The sequence below is a fragment of the Onychostruthus taczanowskii genome, unplaced genomic scaffold, assembly GCF_017590055.1.
Source record: "Onychostruthus taczanowskii isolate IOZ18803 unplaced genomic scaffold, ASM1759005v1 scaffold38, whole genome shotgun sequence".
In the NCBI taxonomy this organism is placed as follows: Eukaryota; Metazoa; Chordata; class Aves; order Passeriformes; family Passeridae; genus Onychostruthus; species Onychostruthus taczanowskii.
The window spans coordinates 3,276,071-3,299,685 of record NW_024501237.1 but is presented as its reverse complement, the minus strand read 5'-3'; the positions used below and the strand labels follow the sequence as shown (position 1 = coordinate 3,299,685).

General features: G+C 39.5%; 1 protein-coding gene across 1 annotated transcript in view; it reads right to left on the bottom strand.

Moving 5' to 3' along the window:
• The window catches only part of PTPN13 (protein tyrosine phosphatase non-receptor type 13), a 109,132-nt gene that overhangs the window by 50,958 nt on the left and 34,559 nt on the right, over window positions 1-23,615 (bottom strand). Inside the window, exons 5-7 of the mRNA XM_041412152.1 lie at window positions 22,082-22,267; window positions 19,036-19,129; window positions 6,946-7,509 (exon numbers count right to left, since the gene is read on the bottom strand). Coding sequence (XP_041268086.1) covers window positions 6,946-7,509; window positions 19,036-19,129; window positions 22,082-22,267 — 844 coding nt within the window. The remainder of the gene's footprint in view (window positions 1-6,945; window positions 7,510-19,035; window positions 19,130-22,081; window positions 22,268-23,615) is intronic.

Genomic DNA, 23,615 nt, shown 5'->3' with positions numbered 1-23,615 from the left:
TGCCTTCCTTCCAGGGCACAGACAGAATATGCACTGCAGACCTGCAAATACTGCATTAAAATGTAAATATTGAGAATAATCTATCTATAATGCTTGCACAGTCATCCAAATAATTTATGCTCTCTCGTCTCCTCCAGCAAGTTCTCCTCAATTCTAATGTATCATATTAGGATTTAACTTCAAAGAAGGCACTTGGATCATGTCCAAGCTAAGCTTCTAATTAAGAATTGGCTTCCAAAGGTCACCAAGTCCCAGTTCTGGGATCAAATGAAAGTTTAGCTTTTCATACAGAAGTTCCAAAAGTAAGGACTAACTTCTATACAAACTGTCTGGCTGGGAAGGAGCTGAAAAATGACAACAAAAGCTAAAACTACAATAAAACCACTTATCTCCCATATTTACAATTTTCCCTGGGGATTCCGAATGGCCTTGGTTTTCTGTCTTAGTTTCTTGGGGTGTTTTTTTGGTTTGTTTTTAAAAAAAATTATAGTGACTGAAGAGAGACTTCAGAACTGATTTAATGTCTACAAACATGAAGTACATTGTAGCAAAAATAATAGTATCAGTTACCTTCCTTAACATTTCACTGCTTAGATTATATCTTTTACCAGAACACTTTGAACAATTTCATACCTTAATAGAAAAAACACCATGAGTTTAAGCATGTTTTAAGAGTTCGTAAGTAAAATTAATATACAAAATTTGTACTAATAAGCATGACACAAAGGTAGACGATGCATAACAAGTTGGAGAGTCTGTCTTTTTGCTGCTTAGTGCTCCAGTGGTGCTTTTCCAAGTTCCCTATCAAACCCAGCAGAGCACAACCTCCCAGCACCTCACACAGCACAAAATAACAAAACACGCTATTTACGCAAGGCGAGACCTGCAAGCCCAGACAAGTCACTCACAGAGAGCCTCGCCTCAGCCAACTTCAACAGAAATCAGAGAACCGCATTCAGCTTGGAATTTCATTATCCTGAACACCAGTCACATCAGATACACAAGCTTTCAAATACACATCATTACAGAATTATTTCTGGCTGCACAGAGAAGGCGGCAGAATTAAACCGACAGTTTCGTGACAGGGAGAGAGCTCTCGTTTGCCCTTTGAAGTTTACTGGTGGGTGCCTATTACAGGAGAGTAACACCACTTAAAACACATTAACTGTCCTTCAGGAGAAGCTGGGACTCACTTCTTTCCCATGAGTTAAATCAATAGATTAGATTCGTATTTGCTTTTCCTTTTCCTCTTTTCATCTAAGAAAACTTGAACTATCTTATGCAAGCCAATATAGGTTTAACAGGAAGGACGCTGAGATCCAGTTCAAATTCCTGGTAGGGATTCACATCCAACAACTGACAGAGGAAGCCATCCCACTCCGACTTCCAGGGAACAGGCTCATTCTAACTTGCAAGATTTCCACCACTCACATTCCACATGAGAAAGCATGCAGTCCAAATCATCAGATATCCAGGCAACCCCCTAAGGAGCCCCATCTGATGCAGAGGGCCTGGAAGGATCTAATCTACCTCAGATTAGATGTAGTCTAATGTAGAAAAATGTAGCCTTGGAAAACTGCAGAGAGCACACATCTCTAGTGCTAGGCTGGAAAGGAAAACAGAGAGATTAACAATAACAACGCCAGGGTCTGGTAGGAACTCAAGAGTCCTGTATTTAGAAAGACACCTTTGTTTTCTGGATCTGCATCATGCCATCTGGGATAAGGTATGTAAACTAACACAGGCCCAGACAGAGTTTGTCTAACAAAGTTGTTTGCCTGTTTTAATTTAAATGTTTTATCTGACTGAAAATGTAATGTATTGACCAGAAATTGACAATCTCGGATTGTGTGAGCTGCTGAAAGCTCGATAGATGAGATAAAGCAGATGCCATTCTGCTGTGCAATTATGCAATTGTAAGAGCTAGTTTACTACCTAAGGTTAAGCTGTGAAACTCAGCACAAAGTAATAGTTGCTGATGCCACAGTACTTGTATTCTACAGATACCCCACAAATACCTTCTTCCTTGAAAAGCCAGTATCTCTTGTCTCAGTAAAATCAACAGCTGGAGTTCTGTAACCAAAATAGCATCAGTCCATTATCCTACCTGTCAGATTCATTAAAATTATTTCTGAATATTGTTTTACTGGACAGACCAACCACATGAGAATCTATTTTGCCACAAATGAATTTAAATCACACTGCAGCACCACAGAGGCATGTGCAAACTGCCCCTTCCTTTGCTTTCACATGCAAACAGATGTGCCATTGTACATGTCTCCAATGGCCCACAGTGAACTCAGAAACCCAGAACACAGAACTCAAGAGAAAAAGGAAGTATGTGCACTTCAATGAATTCAAAGTGTTAAGTTTGTAAAGTAACTATTCATTTCCCCCCCGCTCCTAAATCCTGTCTCCCATTTAAACCACTTCTACAGAAGCTCCCAAATTCAAATCTCTGGGGCTTAATCTGCGGGGATAAATTTGCTACCGACAGCTGCCTCATTACCTGCAGAAATTTTCCCTTATTCAAAAATGCACCTTCAAACTAAGAGAGCATCTAAAATACAGGCAATTAGAGTATCCCTAACTGTAACCTTTAACTGCAACCTTCCCAGCTAAACACAGGCTGTCACAACATGGAAATTTTATAAATGGGGTCCAAATGAGTCTTCAAGGTAGCTAACGAGAAGTTTCATGAGATAAACACAAGGAAGAAGACTTAGGAGGAAATACTCTTTCTAGAAATATAGACTATTACTGCCTCTTCCTGCTGATTCTATGAAGCAAGAGCAATAATTGGACAAATACCATAAAATCTGAGGACTTAATAATCTGGGTTTTCTGTTGCACAAAAAATAAAGGTAGAAATAGAGAGGAATAAACACAACCTGTGGGTCTGGAATTTACATGGTTCCCAATTGCAAAAACATTTAACAAAGGCTTGAGAATATTCACAAATCACCCCCATTTCCCCACCCCTGGATGTAGCATTCCAGAGCTTCAGCAAGATCAACTTTTTCAGTAGCCTCCCATCTGTGCCCTGTCTGCTATTTCAACCCACAGCCAGCTATATTACTACTCTCACGCTGGTTTTGTCCTCCTGTATTCCACAAGGACATGGGCAAGCTTTATGCTCCCTCATGCGTGTCACTTACAACATCCTCATAAACAACACTGCATTTAAAAACATGTTTTCAAAAGGATACTCATTCACTCAAGTAACACATAAACCCTTTCACTTTGAATTATGCATTCACTCAAAACAAACAATGGTGGGAGGAGCTGCCTAAGCAAAAGGAGCGGTTCAGACAAGGCTACCATTACCATCTACTGAGCCATTAGAAGGCAGGCCTAGGATAGGAAAACTTGAGTGTGTGTACACTTCACAAGGGTCAGGAGATACAATCAGTTTGGTGGGAGAGAAGGCAAAAAAAACTGGAGCATGGGAGAACAGAAAACACCTTCACAATCTTGAGCTGCAATGCAAGCTTGCAAAATGTAAAGAATATGGGCCACTATCAGCAGGTGCCCAGGCAGCAATTTCCAAATTTCAAAAGAACACTGAAAACAAAACCTGCTCTGTGGGTACAGGTAAGATGTTTGGGTTTAACACCTAACAGCTTCTTAACTCTAACAAATTCTAAGGTCACAAAACCTCCATAACAAAACAAGAATGAAGAAAAGGGCAAAAATGAAGAACTTACTGTCTTGGTAAAATTAACACATACTTTTGGAGTCTCTTATTAGTGATCAGAATAGGCTACACCATAAGTCAAATAGCAGACTCTTGGCCTTGCCCCCATCTGGCTAAATGGCAACTAGTCATAAACAATCATCTTCAGTATAGAAAAGATAAACAACCTCAACCCTGAAACTGTACAGCAGATTAACACAAGCCAGCAAGTTCAAGAGCAAGTCAGTCATGGTCCTTGGAAGCCTTTTGAGGCTAAATCTGAGATGTTCTAACAGTATATTATAGTGCAATTTAGATGGTCTGCAGCTCACTACAAAGTACTACAGCACAGCTGTAATTAAAGCTGTCATTCTTTCCACTATAAACTCTGTTTTTCATGAGTTTATAATTTAGATTGTAAAAATCTGTTCTGAGTGAAAGCTTGGCAAACCAGAGTCTGTGCATAAGAACAATTTCTTTTTCCAAAGCAGTCAGCTCCTTAAGTTTTAAGAACAACAGAAAAGTTTTCCAGCTTAACCCAAAGCAAGTTAAAGAAAAATAAGCCATATGTCACTTAAATTCCTTTGTAGTTTGAGAAGTTTTATCTCGCCAAGTTCAACTCACAGAGAGTCCAATGTCACTTCACAATTCAAAAATGGAAAAACAATGTATACAGCCAAAAGCAGAGGCTTAATACAATTTACACAGGCTTAGCTGTAACCTAGACCTGGGCTCAACTGAACTGAAAATATCCCCAGACCTACCAAAGAGAAGGCAGATTGTCTCTCCTCTGCTACCCAACTACGACCCTCTTTCCCGTGACTCCTCACCCGTTTCTCCCCCTCCAGACTGAACTGAACCCTGATTCCAAACTGCATGAACTTTTGAAGTAAGTTATTCTTCTTCTCTGTTTTTCACTCATGCCTCTCAGCTGCACTGGTCAGAGTAAGAGTAATTCCACACACACTTGACACTTGATAGTGTTGGATGTGGAAATATCTGTCTACCCACTAAGTACTTCAAAATTACATACAACAGTAACACGCAAAGACTCAAGACTGTATTTTTCATTTCTTTGACAGACGAAACTGGCAATAGACTTTTTATGGAAGATCTCAAGGGACATGTCTTGTGTAAAGAAATATAAGATGGGTATGGAACAAAAAAAGGAAAAGGGAAAGAAGTCTTAACAGACTAGCAGACTTTATGTATTAAGACTTTTGTGAATCTACTCACTAGGGCAGAATAGATACTTCCAGACAGGTTTCTCAAGCCCTATAAGACATAACAGCAACTAACTCCTATATGAAAAAGCATTCATCATCCATCTTACCAGAATACTTCTTTAAACTGGCTCATTAAAAAATCATATTCACAACTAGTTTCTGGTCCAAAAGATTTTCTTTAAGTAGTTAATTGACTGAAGAAATTGAACAATTGAGAGCTAAAATATAACAGTAAAGCACACACGCCCACCTTCAAGAGTGAAACACACCTTCCTTGAAAATAGAAAACTCTGAAACTCAGCTACCTGTTGAGAAAGTGTCTTTACTTTTTTCCTAGCAAGTAATTCAGAAGGATGGGCAGTGAGTCATTGGCTATTACCTCAATCTTCCCTGTACATGTTTGTCACTCAGCTTCTGAGACTCCTGAGGCCCAGTCCCCAGTCTACTTTGACTGCACTTTCACCCATTCCCCTTTACTAATCGAGTAGTTTCACACATCTGTCGATCTCAGTTTGCAAGGCATGGGCATGTTTTGTTTTCTGCCATCTCCCAATCTGCTGAATGAGAATGATAAACCCATTGCTCATCAATGGGTTTGGCCATGCTTTTGGTTTTGCTCTTATGCAACACCAACCAGCACAAAGCTGCACTCCTGAACAACAGGACTATTGAACTTTCCCAATGCTGGGAGTGGCCTCCTCTTAAACTCTTAAACTCAGCTGTCTATCTCCAGAGATCCCAGTTGACTCATAAACTTGAGATGGACCCTGTTGATTTCAGACTCTTAAACCAAAAGCCAACCAAGCTTCCCTGTAGCTCATCAGACATCCTGGTAGATAACAACAGATAGTAAACTTCCATATAGATAAACAATGGTAACTCCACAGGGCTGCTTTCATCTATGTTCATTTCTTCACACCATAACCTGACCCTCATCCCCTCATCGGGAGATGCTGATCCAATAGCACAAGAGAACTCCAGCTGTACAGAAATCACAGCAGATTGTAACCTGCCTATGCCATTTCAGTAACACTCCTCCTCTTGTGGAACAAAAGGCTCACATGCACAGGAAAGGATCTGGCTTCCATGCTAATTCCAATACAAGCATCTACCAAGATGGCTACAAAGGGCATGAGCAGGCATTTTCAGAAATTCAACCTTGACAAAAGGCTTTATCGTCTCTCCTTACTATGGAGGTGTTTATCTCAGGCAGAAGAAGGAGGCCAAGGTGGGGTGTGTTTTCACAGTTACTTCTGTCACACAACAGGCAGGCTAACTCACGAGTCTTTGAGTGCACCTGAGTAAATGCCTGAGCCAGCTCTGTACATACAGCTCTTGTACCATACACCTTGGATGACCAAGTGATGTTTTCTGACCCAGCACAAGCAGGATCCAGCTCTGCTCTCAGTTTCTATCCAACTGTCTCAAACTTACATCCCCTGAAAATCACCCCACAAAACCAAAGAAAATAAAACATGCAGTTCTAGTTACAGGGTTCTGCATCAAGGTAATTTTATAACTTTCCCATAACAATTACGATGACTTGTTTTTCCCCCATGCATTTTTTTAATGAACTGATGGAACTTGGTGAAGTGTTCCCACTGAAGAAGACCAAAAAAAAAACATATTTAAGGGCTACAGTCCAGAGTTATACAGCAAAAAAACAGAGATCTGGACATTAAATTCTGCCTTTCCTCAGGGACATAAATCCATCTCTATCAGCTGGAGATGAGAATCTTCCTTTGAGAAAAATTGCTTGACAATTGGCTGTTACCAGCTTTTTTTTTTTTTTTTTTAAATTGCAATTGATTAGCTTGATACTGGTTAGAGATCAACTATTCTGAGTGAGCAATCTGGACAACGACATTTATCTTCATTGGCAACAGATGCTCTTTACTTCACTTTATGCAAAAAAAAAAAAAAAAAGATGAAGCAAAGACCTCAGCTGTTTCAAGAGCTGCTACAAGAGAACTCAAATTTATCATAATGAGGAATCTTTGTTTGACGACTGAAATACTGAGAAAATCAAAAAGCTCCACTAACCTTCTACATTCATAGCTTCCCTCAGAAGCTGCAACTTCTTCTGTCTCTCTCTTATCCTGTCAAAGGCACTTGATATTGCTGCAGAAGTTGATGTCTCAGGCATGTGGCACGTTTGGTCCAGTTTTTGTGGTCCGAAGACGTCCAGTGCTATGCTCCCATCAGAGTATCTTGCTTCCTTGTTTCTGGCAGCAGTAGAAGTCCGTACTGTAAATGTTTCACACTGATGGCTGTGCCTGTGAGGTCCTCCAGCATGGTCCCTCTCAGCTGCCTTGTCAGTAGCACAAAGCAAATCTGTGGAAGAAGCCCATATTTTCCGTTTGGGAGGGACATCTGTGTGAAGGTGACCTTTTTTCTCAAGCTCATTGGTTTTACATCTATGAGGACAGAAAACATCTTCCTGACCCGAACTGTAATCTGCAGAAATGCCCTGGAAAAATTCTTCCTCGTCTCGTGTTCCTCTAATGGACAGAAATCCCATAGACTTGCTAAGTCCTTTGTTAAGGGTGGTCTGTTGAGAGAAGTGAGCTCTGTGTCCATCAGGTGCATCACCCGTCAATGTTTTTCCTGGAATAAGGAGACATTTCATACATGTAATTTTCTACCTAATACACAGGAGTCCAACATAAATTAGTCAAAGTGTATGATGAACACACGCTTGGGCATTGGCTTTACCACACAAAGCATTGAGAAGGCTGCTCCAAGGGCTTCCTCAGTCAACAAAGACAGAAATACAACTGCTTCATACATGATGACCATTTTATTTCTTTTATAGCTAAAAAGCTCAAGGAAAAAAATAAGGTCTGCTATAATTCAGTATGAACATTAAAAACCCCCAAACTATCACATGATTGCTTAAAGCTGTTTTCTCATTAGTTTCATTTTCAAAATAGCCTGGACTATCACCAAAAATACTACTTAATAATCAATCTGAAATCAGCCATTCCTCTCACACCCAAATACACCGCCTACAGGTTTTAATAACAAGTCCAGGTTTGTTCTACAGATTTACAGATGCCCTGCAACAGAGTCAGCAGTAAGAAAAGAATGACTGTGTACTTAGGAATTATAAAAATCCTGGATCTCCCTCTAATGACTAATTTTGGTGACTATGGTCTCTCCTGGTAAAGAATACTCAAACAAAACCAACAAAGCTTCCAAGGTTAAAATGATTCTATGAGTCTGCACCCTTTGAGTTTCACTAATACATGGATCCACCAATACTTGGGAAGTTTCTCTTCTCCCTATCCCTTCTCATCAAACTACTTCCAGAATAAAAGAAACTGCTAGAGGTCAAACCATATCAATGAAATATGTTGTCTCTGAAGAATATCATATCACAGTGACCAAGAAATTTTGACCCAGGTGGAGTCAGCATGGCATGTGACTGGCCTTCCTTTAGAGCCAGCTCCATCTTCTTATTGTGGTATTCCCATGTACCTTCTTTAAGAAGGAGCAGCCTTGAAGACTTCACTGCAAAAGTAAGCAGTCATGAGTTCAAAGTAAACACTGTGCTGTATCTACTACTCTTAAAGAATGCTACACGATCCTGCCTGCATCGATTGAAATTTACTGCCCCATTTGCACAGCAGGCTCCTGGTGATCTTTATCTAGAGTGTTATCCTTCCAAACAGAATTTCACAGAATGCTTTAGGGGTGTTTGGAAACGTAGTCACTAATGCTTTAAAAGCTTATGGCTTTTAAAGGCGTTAACACCTTTCAACTCCAATATTCTTCTTCAAGAAGGGCTGTGCTTTTAGTTTGTAGTTTTTACTTCTGTAATATTTAACTAACAATCAAAACCAGCAAGACTCAAGCCAAATGCAGCCAAGTAGCCCCTTGCTTCTTATTACCATGCAAATACATGATGATAAAATGTTAAGGTTTGGATTGTCTAAAAGGTGTCTTGTAAGAAATCACACACAATTCCCACATGCTCTAGCCAAGAAAATAAAAAACACTTTTGCTACTGAGAACAAACTAATTTTCTGAAAGGATCTGATGCCTCATTACGTGTTTTACAAAGATAGCTTTAATATTAAACTAAACATAATTATCTTTGTGGTCAAGTAAATATTACATTATTACCTTATTCTCAGACTATACATCATGCTAAGGCTGGTAAACTACGTATAATATTCACACACAAAAAAACCTTTTAAAAACTAGTGTTCATTGTGAAATTCCCACTATCCATCTAAAGCAGTGGGATGATATCCACTCTGCAAACACATTCTTCACATTCATGTACATGCACCAAGGACAAACATTCCTGAACAGGATTTTAACTCAGTCGTTTGTGAGACAAAATGTTTAGTTTTTTGTCTCACAAAAAACTAAACATTGCAGTTGGCTTTTTAAGATGGCCAAGAGAAACACAAATCAAAAGGAGCTCTGAGAATCCTCCCCAGTAATGAGAGTTCCAGGATAATTTTAGGCCGGAAAAAACCAAAACAACCTCCTCTTCCACACTGTAAAAAAAACCCAAACACCCACTTCTTTAACACTAAAAGCATTTACATGCAAGGTCCTTACTGAACAAAACAAAGGCAAACAAAGCAGAAAGATACCAAGAGAAGCAGGCAGCTGCAACTCCCATACACTACCACACAGCTATGCACACAGGATTACTTGGTACAGTATCAGTCATGACTCAGAAGAACATTCTTGCTTCAAAAGATCATTTAGGTTGCTGCACACTGATCTTGTTACAGGATCACATGCATTGAAAAGAATCACAAAGTACATTTAGCACCTGCAGGTATCGTCACCACAACACTCCAGAGACACAACCTCTCTTGCTGTGTGCTGGTGAGAGCTGCAGCTGAAGAGCCCTCCTGTCAGTGAAAAAGAATGCTGGGGGCAAGGAGCACCCTCCTCACCACCAAAGCTGTGCTTCCCAGGGACTTGGATATGCCAGAAGTTATTTCCTGTCTGCACAGAAGCACTGAAGACCCAAGCTCCTCAGCCTCAGCACACAAGAGATGCTCTCTGCTCCCCACATCAGTCACCTACTGGGCCTCCCCTAACTAGCAAAGTGAAGGCCATGGGCACTGTCTCATGGGCAGTGGCTAGGGAAGTACTCATGGCTGCAGCTTTGCCACTCAGCCAGCCAAGGGCATGATGAGACAGGAGATGAGCTGTCCTGCCAGGAAGCAGCGTAGGAGGTGTTCCACTTCCACGCTGCTCTTCCACTCCACAGGTCTAACTCAGATCCACATTGACTTCAGCAGTCAGCAAGAGATTTCTACATAGTACCAAAATGAATCTACAGCTGGCCTCAGTATTCAGGCTTGAGACTGCAAAATTCTCTTGGAAGGCTTTCATCTGTCCTTTTTTACTCTCCCCATTCCCACTTCTGCTTTTCATTAGCCCTGCCAATTCTTCCCACCTCTGCAAAACCCATCCCTCTCTACGTGACATTATTTCAACAAGCTCTGCCCAAACTGACTGACAGTGCCAACATGAGCTGGTTAAAAATCATCCTCAGACAAGTGGAAAAAATGAGACTTTGGGGCAAGGAGTGCACAGCCTGGGTATCTTGAGAGGGCAAACTGAAACAAAGCAGCAATAGAGAACTTTCGGACCTGTACTTTATCCCAGCCAAAACTGCATGCTGCTTTTAGCACCAGAGCATAGAGGCCAAGGATCAAGGGCAAGACTTCTCAATACAGAAGTAACTCAAGTGCAAATACCAGTAGTAAAATTTGATTAGGCAACCAGCAATCAGTCCAAGCCAATATATCTGTTTTTAATAAGGTAAACCTGTCCTCATCCCTTCTTCCTTTTTTGAAGTAGTATTATAGACTTTGTAAGTCACACGATCAACTGTTAAGGTATTTTCACTTTTTTAATCCTGGACTTTCTCCACTACCTCAGCATTACTTGGTTCAAGAGTCTTAAATAACTGCAGGAAGTTTCTTTCAGCACAAGGCTCATGTATCCAGATTCCAAAAAAACAGTACACCTCCAAAACAGAGCAGACAGGAATAATACTCCTTCTTAAACACATGGATTTTCAGTTGAATGGCATGCTCCAGTCCAAACTGATTAAGTCAATATGTGGTTCATTCTTCAGCTTTTCCCTCCCAGCTTTCATAATGAAAAGTGTGAAAAACTGAAGGAAAGCACCACCAGCAAAAATCTCTATATAAGGAATAAATATCTAACTAATGATCAAAAGGAACCTGCATAAGGGAACTTGTATGTCTTTATAATGTAAGACTCATGCTACAACTTTCCTCTTAAAAAAAAAAAAAAGTTTTTATTTGTAATGGGAACTCTGGAGACCTATCCCAAGTATCTTGGCTCGACTGAAGACATTAATTACACCACCTGAGACCACACAGAGCTACTCCAGGCTTCAGTTACCCAGGTGTGTAACAGGACAGAGCAGTGCCTCCCTGTTTGTCACTGAGGGTGACAGAACAAGCCCTCAGCAATTAAGATGCAGCATGTAAGCAATTTCAAAAGGAATACTTTCCTCTTCCCCAGTTACTTTTTTGTTGCACTAAACTCTCCTTCTTGCTCACCTGAAGAGTGTATGGGCTCTTGATTCCTCATATTGCCCTTGGGTGTTTATCCTCCACTTGATGTTACATTAGTGCAATTATTTATAATTACTGTAAATAATTCAAATGCAATTATAGTAACTGTATGATTCCAGTGTATAATATATAGTGAGGGAATATATACAATAAAAATAGTAATTAATCACCAGGAGTTCACGATTAAATTCCCTTGTGGTGCTAAAATGAAACTCTACTTTTCCACACGCACCTTCAACTGCCAGATGTTACATTTGCTAAATAACCATAGATCTGCTTCCTTCTTCCTTTGGTGTTTTCAGCTATGAATGCAACTACACCCTCTTACACCAGTGTCATTCACAGACCATCTTCCACTCAGGCTGACAGTAATCTCGTTGATTTTCCTCTGAGAGAGGGCTGTTGTCTAACTAAATCCAGCTTGTCTGTGATTACTTGTGTACCAGCTTGATCATACAGGCAATTAAGCCAATATTAAGTAAGCACAAACACTGTTGGTACTATCACCTACCGTATCTGGTTTTGCTGCCTAAACTCAACTCAGTTTTCTTTAGTCTTTCTGCCTGCCCCTTCCTTTCGTTTGCACAAAACAGAACACCTTTTTCAACTCTATTGTGGATTTTGACTTGTGGATGTATGTAGATGCACACATATGGGAGTGGGGGGTGATTAGGAAGAGAGAGGGGCTGGGGGGAGCAGGGAAAGACTGCCCACATGTGCATGAGAACACACATGAGAACATCACTGCCAGATTGGAAGGTCTCAAGAGAGGAAATTATTATACAAGAGTTTAAAAAACATCTCCCACGCCATCTTTGTGCAGAAAACAAAGCAATAGAAAAAACCTCTTTCTCCCCAGACAATGTGGTTAGTTTCTAAAATATGAGTGGGTAGCTGATGGAGGAGTTGGGTTTGCAATCCCTTTGGGGCAGGCTAAAAGCCAAACAGAAGACAACAGAGCCAGATGTGGCCTGTGGGTTGACTGCTAGGAATGGCTCCCCCTCTTTTCTTTTCCTTTCTAAATTATTGAGAAAAATCCAAGTTTCAGATGGAAATACTCCTGAACAATGTATTCTCTGTGAAGGAAGAATTGAACTGGACACAAGGACTGCTGAAAGCACTATATGTAATGGCCAAATTATAAATCCCTTATAACAATTTGCATTCTGCTCTGGACTGACAGCTCTTCTATCAAAAAACACCAAACAGCTCTAAAAACCAGGCATCTTGTTCAGAACAGTGGTAGTGAGCCTTGCCAAGCAGCACTTCATATTTCATAAATGCAACATTTTACCTCTTCCCTTCCTAGGCACCTCTGCAAGAAAAGGCAACCACTGCTCTTTCTCACTCAGCTTTATGGGGCAGGTTTTTTTGGTACATTTCTCAACCAAGTAGGTAAAAGATCCACCTAGCTACTCTCTTCCTAGATTTTTGTGTATCCCAGGAGAAGCTTGGTGATACAGCTGCTTTTCGGCACAGAGACAGCATTTGGCACCTCTAGATTGGTTTCCTCCCTGATCTTTGTGTCCACTCTTGTTTTATCTTCAGAGTTCTGAGTTTGTCCTCAGCACTGCTCTGGAAGCATTTCCAATAGCACCACACTGGAAGCTCCTTACACCTGGAGAAATAATACCTAAATTTAAAAGATCTCTACCAATGCCAACTACCAGTACACTAGATGCAAACAGAAACACTTATTGGAAGAAAACAGGCATGGCTTTTGGAGTGAAAAAGAATAAAATTTTTTTTTTTTTCTTTCAACAAGAAATCTTCATCTGGCTTTCATTTGGTTTTGCTGAACTTTGGAAGTTATTCTCCACCTACTCAGTTCTTTTTTTACTGGAACTGAGGAGCCAGGGGAAATAAAACGAAAAAAGTAAAAAAAATATATTTAGCAGGTTTACAGATGACAGACTTTCAAGCAAATGGAAAGAAGTTTGTGCTGCAGTTTTTGATAATTTAAGTCTGTGTGTTGGCATTTATCAAGATAATGTTTAAGCTACTTTAGTTCACATATAGAGGTAATCACTATAAACCATTTCTTTATAGACCAAAAGTGGTGTTTTCACCCAGATCAGGAAAGAAGACATAATGCACAGTCACCTTCACTGTAATCAAGAGCACCTTCACTGATCAAGAGCAAAAAGGATACATTTTCATTTATTTGAGTTTTTGTTGATATTATGGAGAGTGGTAATTAAACAGTAGAATATTGTTAAAATTAAAAGCAGCTGCACTTAGCCTTAGCATTTTTCATTCAGTTTACAACACCTACAATTTTTGTTACACCTGATAGTGCATACAGTCTAATTAAACAGGGAGTTGACCAACATCCACAATTTTGATCACCATTTCCAAATATTTCCTATTTGGTACAGTTAAGGTAAATCTAAATGACCTTTTAAATTAATTTCAAGCCTTCATTTATGTGGCACATATTTTTGGCAGAGAAAAAGGTCAGAACACAACTGTAATATTGTAATATATGAGTTGGACTTGTGACAGTCTACCACATTGTAAAAGTCAAGTTAAAATCAGGGATCCTCATGGCAGGAAAGCCAAGACACCTGTTAGCTGCATCTCCTTAGGAGATGAAACATCTCCAGCAAAGGTCTGTCCTTGGTGGTCATGGATCATCAACTTCAATTGGAACTTTGCAAATAAACACACAAGGTGCAGGATTTCAGGTATGAGCACGTCTCCAGGTAAGTACAAGTTAGGGAGATTTCAACTGAGCATTTAATAGCCTACATATCCTTTTCAAAGATAAATTGTGGCAAAGTGTAACAGAGTGGATTAATTCTTTCTTTATGTTTGGAAGAGTTTGACAGTTATTTAATCTTTTGTCACACCAAAAGAACTTTATGAAGCCAATTAAGTAACTTTCACATATAATTATTGATCTAAGAACTCTTTTAAGGTCTAAGGTGTTTTTAAGTAAAAAAAGTAAGTAACTCATTGGGTCAGATGACTCATGACAGGTCTTCCTGCTTTTATTTCTGCTGGTTAAGTCAGTTCCTAAACAGTGTTCCAAATATGACTTGACTAAAACCAAACATTCTGTAATATTAATTTACAATAAATTACTTCTGCAGCCAACCCTGCTGTAAAACTCATTCACCAAGATAGCCAGAGAAAGTGAGTCATGAAAGAGACAAAAAATAAATTTAACTGGTGAGAATATTAACACAAAGCTATTTATTAATTTATTAATTATCTTGAAGACATAAAGATGGAAATGAATAGCTAAAAATATCGAAGCTGGTTACATAAGGTGAGAAAAATATTTGATTTAAACATATGAGTTGGAAAAATTTCAAAACATTTATCCTAAGTCAACAATAAAGCCCTAGCAATTATAATTGTGGATTAACATAGGATGGAAAACTGATCTGAATAATAATGAAATTCAAATAAAGGAAAAATCATATCATTTTACAAAGACTGCAAGAATCTAAGGCATTAGTTGGCTACTCTCCAATTAGAAGCACATCTCTCTTACTGAACCATCTCTTGTATTCATGAAATTAGCATGACTTATCAGCACAATTTATTACATGCTCCAAGTAACTTTCCAATACAAGTTCACAATAAATGCCATACCCTTTATGCTGCTTTTTTCTCCATATGACAGCTATTTTATTCAACATGAATTCTAAGATTTTCACAACAACTCGGCAGAACTTCACCTCAGTGAACATCAGCAAGTCCTCTGTCCTTTCCAGCAAAGATTTCTGCTCACTGTATTTACTTATAATACACTGGGGAAGTGACTAGGAAAGTTATACACCTCCTTATGTACATCCACCTCACCCCCTCCAATCATCCCAGTGCTAAACCTGACGCAAAATGTGTTCTCAGAGGCAGCTAAATGTGAGAAAAGGGTGAAAGATGACTCACAGAACTTCTAACTCATTAGAAAGATGAAGGTTCAAAATCATAAGTCTCTTAGTAGCTTACTGACCTATTATTTAGGTCAGTAAATATTTACCAATTTGCAACTGGACTAGGAGGCATTTATTTCAGCTACAAACAGCAGCAGAACAGCACAGTGATATATCAGGGGAAAAGGACCTTGCGCCTTCCCGAGTTGTTTTGATTTTATTGGCTTTTTTTTTTTAATTGTAACATTTTCCTTAAACCTTCATCTGGCCTTCTACGTGTGGCTCCTCAGTCTATCAGATTATCAACGAATATAATCAGCACTACATTCTATAGCTCACTTTCCCTGAAATTTACAGCTGTGCTCCCAGGGCATCTGATCTATGCTATTATTGACTGAATTTGCACTGGCAAACCAGCACAGCATTGTAGGAAAAAAAAAACCAAAAAAAACAACCAAGCACTGAATTGCCCTGAATCAAATGCAAGCTGTTGCTCATTAGTATCAGACACCCATTTCACTGGGTCCTCACTGACTTCCAAATACATGACTCAGTGTATTTAACATCAGTGTAAAAAGAGAACTGAAAACAGCAAGAACTGGTTTGGTTATTTGAGGGGCTGTGTTTTGTATATTACAATTCCCTGAGGTCTCAGCAAAATGAAGATCAAGCAATGTATCTAAGATCAAAATAAAGAGAAGATGGTGCTATTAAGGTATACTAGGAAAACTGACTGATAACAGAAGCAGAATTGGGAAAGGTTTTGGAGAAGCTAAGAAGGTTGTAAAACTTCTAAGGAAAAGGAGGAAAATGAGAAATGAGTTCTACAAATAAATAATGTGATACAGAGAAATTGGAAACGTTTGAGTGGAAGCAGGTCAGGCAACACATAAAACAAATGAATGAGTGATTTCCATTTTTTTAAAATGAAAATAGAGACTCAAATATCAGAGAACGTGAAAAATATTTTCTGCTTCTAGGGAGGGGGGGAAGACAGAACCATAATACCAAAATATCATAAACCCTACAAGGTAAGTGAAAAGCAGTTGTGCTCATTTACAGTGCATCTTGAATAGAAAAGAAAATCAAGTATTCAAGAGCATATCATTAATAACTTGTACCTTTCAGACCAGGCTTGGAGTTATGCAGACAATATAATAATGTTTGCACTGGAAGAGTGAAGCACAAACATTTATTTACTCCCTGGGCTGCCACACATTTTCTGTAACACTCTACACGTGCAAGCACTTTCAATGAGCTTCACAGGAACAGGTGTTAAGGAATGAGAACTATTTGTAGCCTGGGGGTTAAGACGTTGTCTCATTTCACAAATATTATTTGAGTAAAGATTTCATTAAATGAGAACTCTTCAGATAGTATGAAGTTCCCTAAAAAAAGAACTTTACTTTCAGAAAGTAATTTTGACAGAGGTTGCTTAAAACTCTCTGTTAAACTTACTGGTTGATAGCAGCTGAGCCAAGTGGACTCAGTCTCCAAGAATAAGAGGAAAAAACATTCTACACATGACATTTTTTTCAAGTTAGAGAATACAGTAAAAAAAACAGCAATTGGATCATCTAGTCTACTTCCTCTGAGTTAAAGACAGAGTCCTCAGAGGAAGTTTCAGACATTACATGTTATTCACCCTGGTGCTGACCCAGAAACCCATGAAGATGTTGGCTGGAGCTAATATAGCAATCTCCAAAATTTAGTAGAACCTAAAACAAAAGGGTTTTTTTTTAAGATATAATGAAGACACTGGGGACAAGCATTACTTCAGGAGAAAGAAAAATCTGCTAAAAATTTTAAATGAAGTTGCGGGTAGGAAAACAAATGGACAAAGAAACAAAACTCCTCACACCACAAACATTTAAAAAGAGTTAAAGATTTTCTAAGAAAATTAATAACAAAACAGCAAAAGACTGGTCAGTTGCATTACAGAACAGAAAACTAGAAACAGCAAAGAAAAGAATAATCAGAATTTGCTAATGCAGTGAGAACAGACTTTAAAGACAACCCTGCTCTGTCCCCAAAACTTTACAAATATTTTGATCATTACCGAAACACAGTTAACTATGGCTACAAAATAAAAAGCAGCATAGGGGATGGTAAGAGGGTATAGAAATTAAAAACTTGAGGTAGTAAAGCATTGTGCTTAAATAAAGTTCTTGAAAAAAATATGAAATAAGGTAGTACTGGCAAAAGAACGAAGGTGTATAAAAAAACAGTATTGTTTATTGGACAGCACTGAAGACTGGGAAGTACAGGGTTAAAGAATAAGCAAATTAACAACCAGAAAAATAAGGCTGTGGTTCAAACCTTAAAATTAGTGGGAACCAGGGAAAGAATTCATTTAAGAAATTCAGAAAAGGCAGACATTACATAGTTTATGAATCCAGTCAACTAGATTGATCCTGTCCCAAACCCTGTATTTCTAAAAGATCTCCCTATTGCTACAGAAATATTCTGGAAAATAAAGAAAAGAGCCAGTAAGAAAACAAAGCCCCCGAGAAAGCAGTCAGAACAGTGAATTTGTGCCATAAAATAAGAAACAGCTTGTACCAGAAACTGTTCCTAAACACATGCTGGAAGGGAAAGGCTGACAACCACTGCCATAAGTGTTTTATATCAAACAGTAGCGTAATCTAGCCTCGTCTTAAAAAAAAAAAAAAAAAAAAATCAATAAATGAAGACCACCAATCCCATGCCAGACTTTTGTCTGATTTCTGCAATTCATATTGTCACTGACAACTTAATGGGTTATTTAAGTTCCTGCTTTTCACTGCATTGTTGCTTGACACAAAGCCAAAGAACAGAGGAGCAACTCGAGCACATCAGCAACATATCCTTGTTGCAATGACTTAGACTGGTCCAAGCTGACACCTTATAAAATGCTCAGCTCCACAATTCTTCCAGAAAAATTAGAGACCAGCCTTTTGGAGGAATACATTCTCTTGTCTGAAAAGCCTAGCACAGAGCTGAGGCTGCTGATGCTGCCAATGACCTGTAACAACATCTATGGTCTTAAACAACAAAAAATCATGGCAAACATCAGCAGTCAACCTACATCACTTTATCCTTTTTCCTCCACAGTGGCAACAGCAACCATCTGTCTCCTCCCAGTTTCCTCTTTCCTTACTGCCCTGAAGTAAAGTACAATCATACCTCGCCTCCATATCTACCTCACACTTTCACAGCATAGCAGAACTATGATAGAATATATACCACTTCTCTTCAGAAAAAAAGATAAAATAAGGCAGCAAAAGAGCTTTGTGTGCAGGGAAAAGAGTGCAGGGCTCCTTGGGATTCAGGGAGAGATGTTTCATGCAATTAGAGGTATTTGAGCTATGAGAGAGCAGAGTCCACAGGAAAGAGGGAACAAGGAAAAGCTGCTTCCTGTTCCTCTAGCTGAAAATCTCCTTTCTCCAGAAACAAAACATTCGGCTGAGACCCTTTAAAACCTGTTCCTACCATAAGGACCGAAATGAAAAAAGACAAATATTTTCTTGAAACCATCATCACCTGTCACCATCACCAACATTTAGCTTGACACTGAACCATCAGAGTTCTCTGAATGTAAGCAAGTCCTCCTCTATTTGATTTATTTGCTTGCAAAATCTACCCAAACTTGGTATTCCACAGGGTTGCAATGAAACACTTACCTGTGGGAAGCCCTTTTCCCCTCAGCCTCTCCCGAATAGCCTGGCTCCTGTCTGGCTGTAATTTTTTATCTCCATTACAAGACAGCTGATCCATCTGCAAAAAAAGGCAGTAACATGAAGTCAAAATGTTGGAAGAGCTCATATTAGCATGAAACAAGCATTGTTTTCAGGTAAATGCACAATATTAGTCAGTGTCAAAGTATAGAATGGGAGTTCAACCTTTTTAATAAAGAACTGATAAATCAGTGAGAATATCCCCTCGAATTATCCATATTTGAACAGTGTGCACTTCATTTAACTACACATTTGGTCTACCTTTTTTCCACTAAGAATAAATTAAGTTCACAACTTAAACACATTCCACCCCTACAGCAAAGTGAAGGGACAGCAGCACTCAAAACCATCTTCCATGATTACAACATGACTAGAACTTGCCTAGTTCTACCGAGGAGTTTTCTGCATAACAGGAAGAACTCTCTTGTACCCTCACAGGACTTACTGCATGTGTCAAATCACATGCACCCAGTTGTGAGCAGTCTCTTCAGCCCCTCAGGCACATTCCTTTCACGTGTCATTCCTTTTACTCCCACTAACTTTTCACTTAACCTTACTTTTTTAAAATCATTACTTCCCTAGGAAAATATTTCACATATACAATTATTCAAAGAAGAGTTTATTTGCTACAACAACATATTCTTAGTGAGATCTTTCCATATGGTGGGAGTGTAACCCGGACAGCAGGAGGGAAGGAGAAATCAAGCAGACTTCACAGTTACAATACAAATCAGTTAACATGAAACAGACTGAATCAGCCTGGGGCTATATTGCCCTTCACAAAGCATATTAATATGGCAAATGCAAACATTCAAATGGGACCTCTCAGCTGTGCTTCAGACACCACCAAATGACCAGTTACAGAGATAAGACCCCTCGAGCCTTTGATGAGGCCCATCAAGATTAGAGCATGCCAACCTTGGAATAATAAGTTGTACTCTGCCTCTGAAAAAACAAAATTTATACATTTTTCTTGTTAACTTTAAAAATTCCAACACACATACGGAGCACTGAACATTAAAACCAGCAGGGCTGGCTGGCTAAGGTGCACAAAAACCTAGCAGCACAGCTATGCTATCATTGCTCTGTTAACTCTTGGTTCTCTTCAGCTAGTTTTTTTCTTGTTTTCTTGCAAAGCCAATGCAGTGACACGTTCAGAATTAAAAAGGTCACTGGCAGAGGAAATGAGCAAAGCTTCAGTACTGGATAACTGCTAGCCCCACTCCTTCATTAACAACATGGACAGGAGATTGGGAGCACACTTGCTGGATTCAGCTCTCCACTGGATTTCAGAAAAAGTATTTGGGAGCACTGTTACTGTCTTTGGCAGGCTGGTCTAGATCAGTCTGCCACCCTAACCCCAGACTCCCTGAAAGCCTGCTGACAAGAACAAGAGGAGGGAAAACAAAACTTGCTATCCTGAAATGGCCATCAACAACTTGGAGAATAATGACTCTTTCCAGAGTGGCTGTTTCTATAGATTGCGGCCTGATTTAAAATTTGGATCTTTATTTTAACATCACCACTGGTGAAGGCCCTGTAGCCTTTTATTTCACTGAACCACAGACTAGTTCCACTTGACAACTACACAAGACTTCAGACACTACAGTGAGGAGCACTGGACTGACAGACATACCTCACAGACTAGACAATATTTTGTGGAGTTCAGGTTCAGCACTATTTCTGGAGGCCTGGCATAATCAGCTGCTGTCAAATATTAGACAAATGCAGGGACCTCTCGCTTTCTGCAAGCATTTCCAAACCAGATATATGAAGAAACTGTCTAACAATTAGACCATACCTTTTTATTAAAAAAAAAAAAAAAGCATCAGCAAATTAAACATTTTTCATGCAATTTCAGTGCTGCCTCTCTAAACAGCAATTTTTAATTTACATGGATCTGCTGGAGCAAGTCCAGAGAAAGGACATCAAGCTGATTAGAGGGGTGGAGCACCTCTCCTACAAGGAAAGACTGAGAGAATTGGGGCTGTTCAGGCTGGAGAAGAAAAGGCTTGGGGTAACCTTCCAGTACCTGAAGGGACCCTACAAGAAAGATGGAAAGGAACTATTTACACAGGCATGTAGTGACAGGACAAAGGAAAATGGCTTCAAACTGAGAGTAGATTTAGATTAGCTATTAGGAAGAAGTTCTTTACTGTGAGGGTGGTGAGGCACTGGCACAGGTTCCAGAGAAGTTGTGGATGCCCTCTCCCTGGAAGTGTTCAAGCCAGGCTGGATGGAGCTCTGAGCAATCCGGTCTTGCAAAAAGTATCCCTGACCATGGCAGGGAGGTTACATCTAGCTTTAAGGTCTCTTTTAACCCAAACCATTCTATGATTCTATGACAATTTATGGTCTTTCTTGATTTACTTAAAATTATTTAACTATTCTGAAGTTATGCTGTAATGGTTTAGGTGAAGAGAGAAGTTGCCCATCAGGAATAGTAACTTTGCAAGATGAGCTCATGTAATTTCTTCACTTCTAAAAACAGTTTGGTCATTATTAGACAACAAAATCCTCCACAAATCTCATATTCAAGAGCTGAGCAGAAGTGCAAGAGAATTGGCACACTGCCTAAAGAGTCCTCCTTTCTGTTAATAAGCAACTCTCCAAAAGTCAAGCATAACTTCAAGTTAAAGTAAACTCACAGCAATCATTTCTGAAGCATTTCAAGTAGCAACAAGTCTAAGCCTTGCCCTGCAGTTCATCACCTTGTTCACCTGGTTCTTCCTATTTTTTTTTTTTTTCAATGAAGACAGTTCATGAAATGACCTCTTCAGAAACTCGTGAACACATGTTCCAGGAGGAACTGTCAAGTGCACAGACTGCTACATGGGGACAGAAGCTGTTCTCTCCTTTCAACACTCACCCTTGTCAAAATTGCAACATACCAAAACAAGAGGAAGAAAGACTGCAGAGTGACTCTGAATTAGCACTTTTGCTCTCTTCCTGCTCACCTCTATTGTTTCCTCAAACGCTGACACAGACTTACCCCAGACAGGCTTCCCAGAACCAGTCTGACCAACTGCTTCACATATGAGAAAGAAGGGGCACAGTTGCTGTTCCTTATGTGGGCACTGCAGGCATCCAGAACAGTCCGTACGGACACACGGGCGTAAATGACATCTTCACACATGCCCAGGAGTATGCTGTTGAGATGGTCTCCAAGCTTGATAGGCTAGGGACAAACAAGAACAGGGGACACAGGAGAATCAGTTTTAACCATGACTTGGGGAACACTCAGAAACAAAAGACACTCAACAACGCACATTAACTATTCATGAGACTTACTGCCTACATTATCTGAGCGCCAGTTTGAAAGTCATCATCTAGGAGGTGAAAAAATAGTGGCTGTAGAACAGGAGAGAGGCATTCAGCCTCTGGATTCATCCCTACTCTACAACAATCTGGCCTAAACAAGCTGCCTGATCTGCAAGGTCAGGACACTAAAGACTTTCTCAAATATTTAATGAATAAGTGAAAATAAAGTAAAAGGGAAAACGTTCAGAGGAAGTTTTAATCCTTAATTTTGACCATTCTGCCACTCACAAATATAAAATTCAAACCTCATCACAATAATTTTGTACAATCCTCTGTGCTAATTTTCTGCAGTTCCTCACCTCACAAATATTTTGTAGCAGATGTGTTAGCATTCCCAAATTCCAGTGATATCACCAAACAGTATCAACAAAAAAGGAAGGAATAAAATAACCAAGACACTGGTTAGCAAAGCAGAGTTTCCTAACTGCAGGACAACACCCATACAGCCTAAAAAAAATAAATCCAGATGTCTTTCTGCTCTCCCCATCCAGTGAATGCAGCACACTGAATATCCCTCCCCAGGGTATGCAGCAGACAGTGATAACACTTGTTCTCAGGTGCCAGAGGCACTTGGGACCTGAGCTTTCTGATCTGCAGCTCTCCTAAAGTGGGTGGTTACCCACAAAGTACAAACACTGTCAAGCTTTTTGCATCAGAGTGCTTCAAACAATTGCAATCTTTCAATCTTCCCAGTGTGAGCACTCTTAAGGTAAGCCATAAAAAAGGCATTCTGGACCACCCTGATTTAATTAATATAGGCTTTTCCCATCTATCTGTTTATCACTACTAGCTAATAATAAAAATCGTGTATGTGAATAAGATATGAATCTCCTGTTCAGCCACACTTCCAGCAGAGAAGCAGCTCATTAACCAATACAGGCAGACAAATACAGAAAACTTATTTAAAAAAAGGGAAAATCTGCACATTCAAATTAACACACAAAAGTAATGCCATACATAAGATTGTCCTTTTGCCAACACTAACTCCACAGGACACAGGATCCACATGTCAACGTCCCAAAGGCAAATTCTTTCCAGGCTTACCCTCACCACATTGTCTTTGGGGAAATACTGTTTTATTAGCAGATAGAGCATGCCTTCCCACTACATTATTGAGAAACTGTTGCCACACTCCTGACACCAAAGAAAGAAACAAAGAAAACAGGTACTAAAATTTATGCCTACACTCCTCTCAACACCCACCT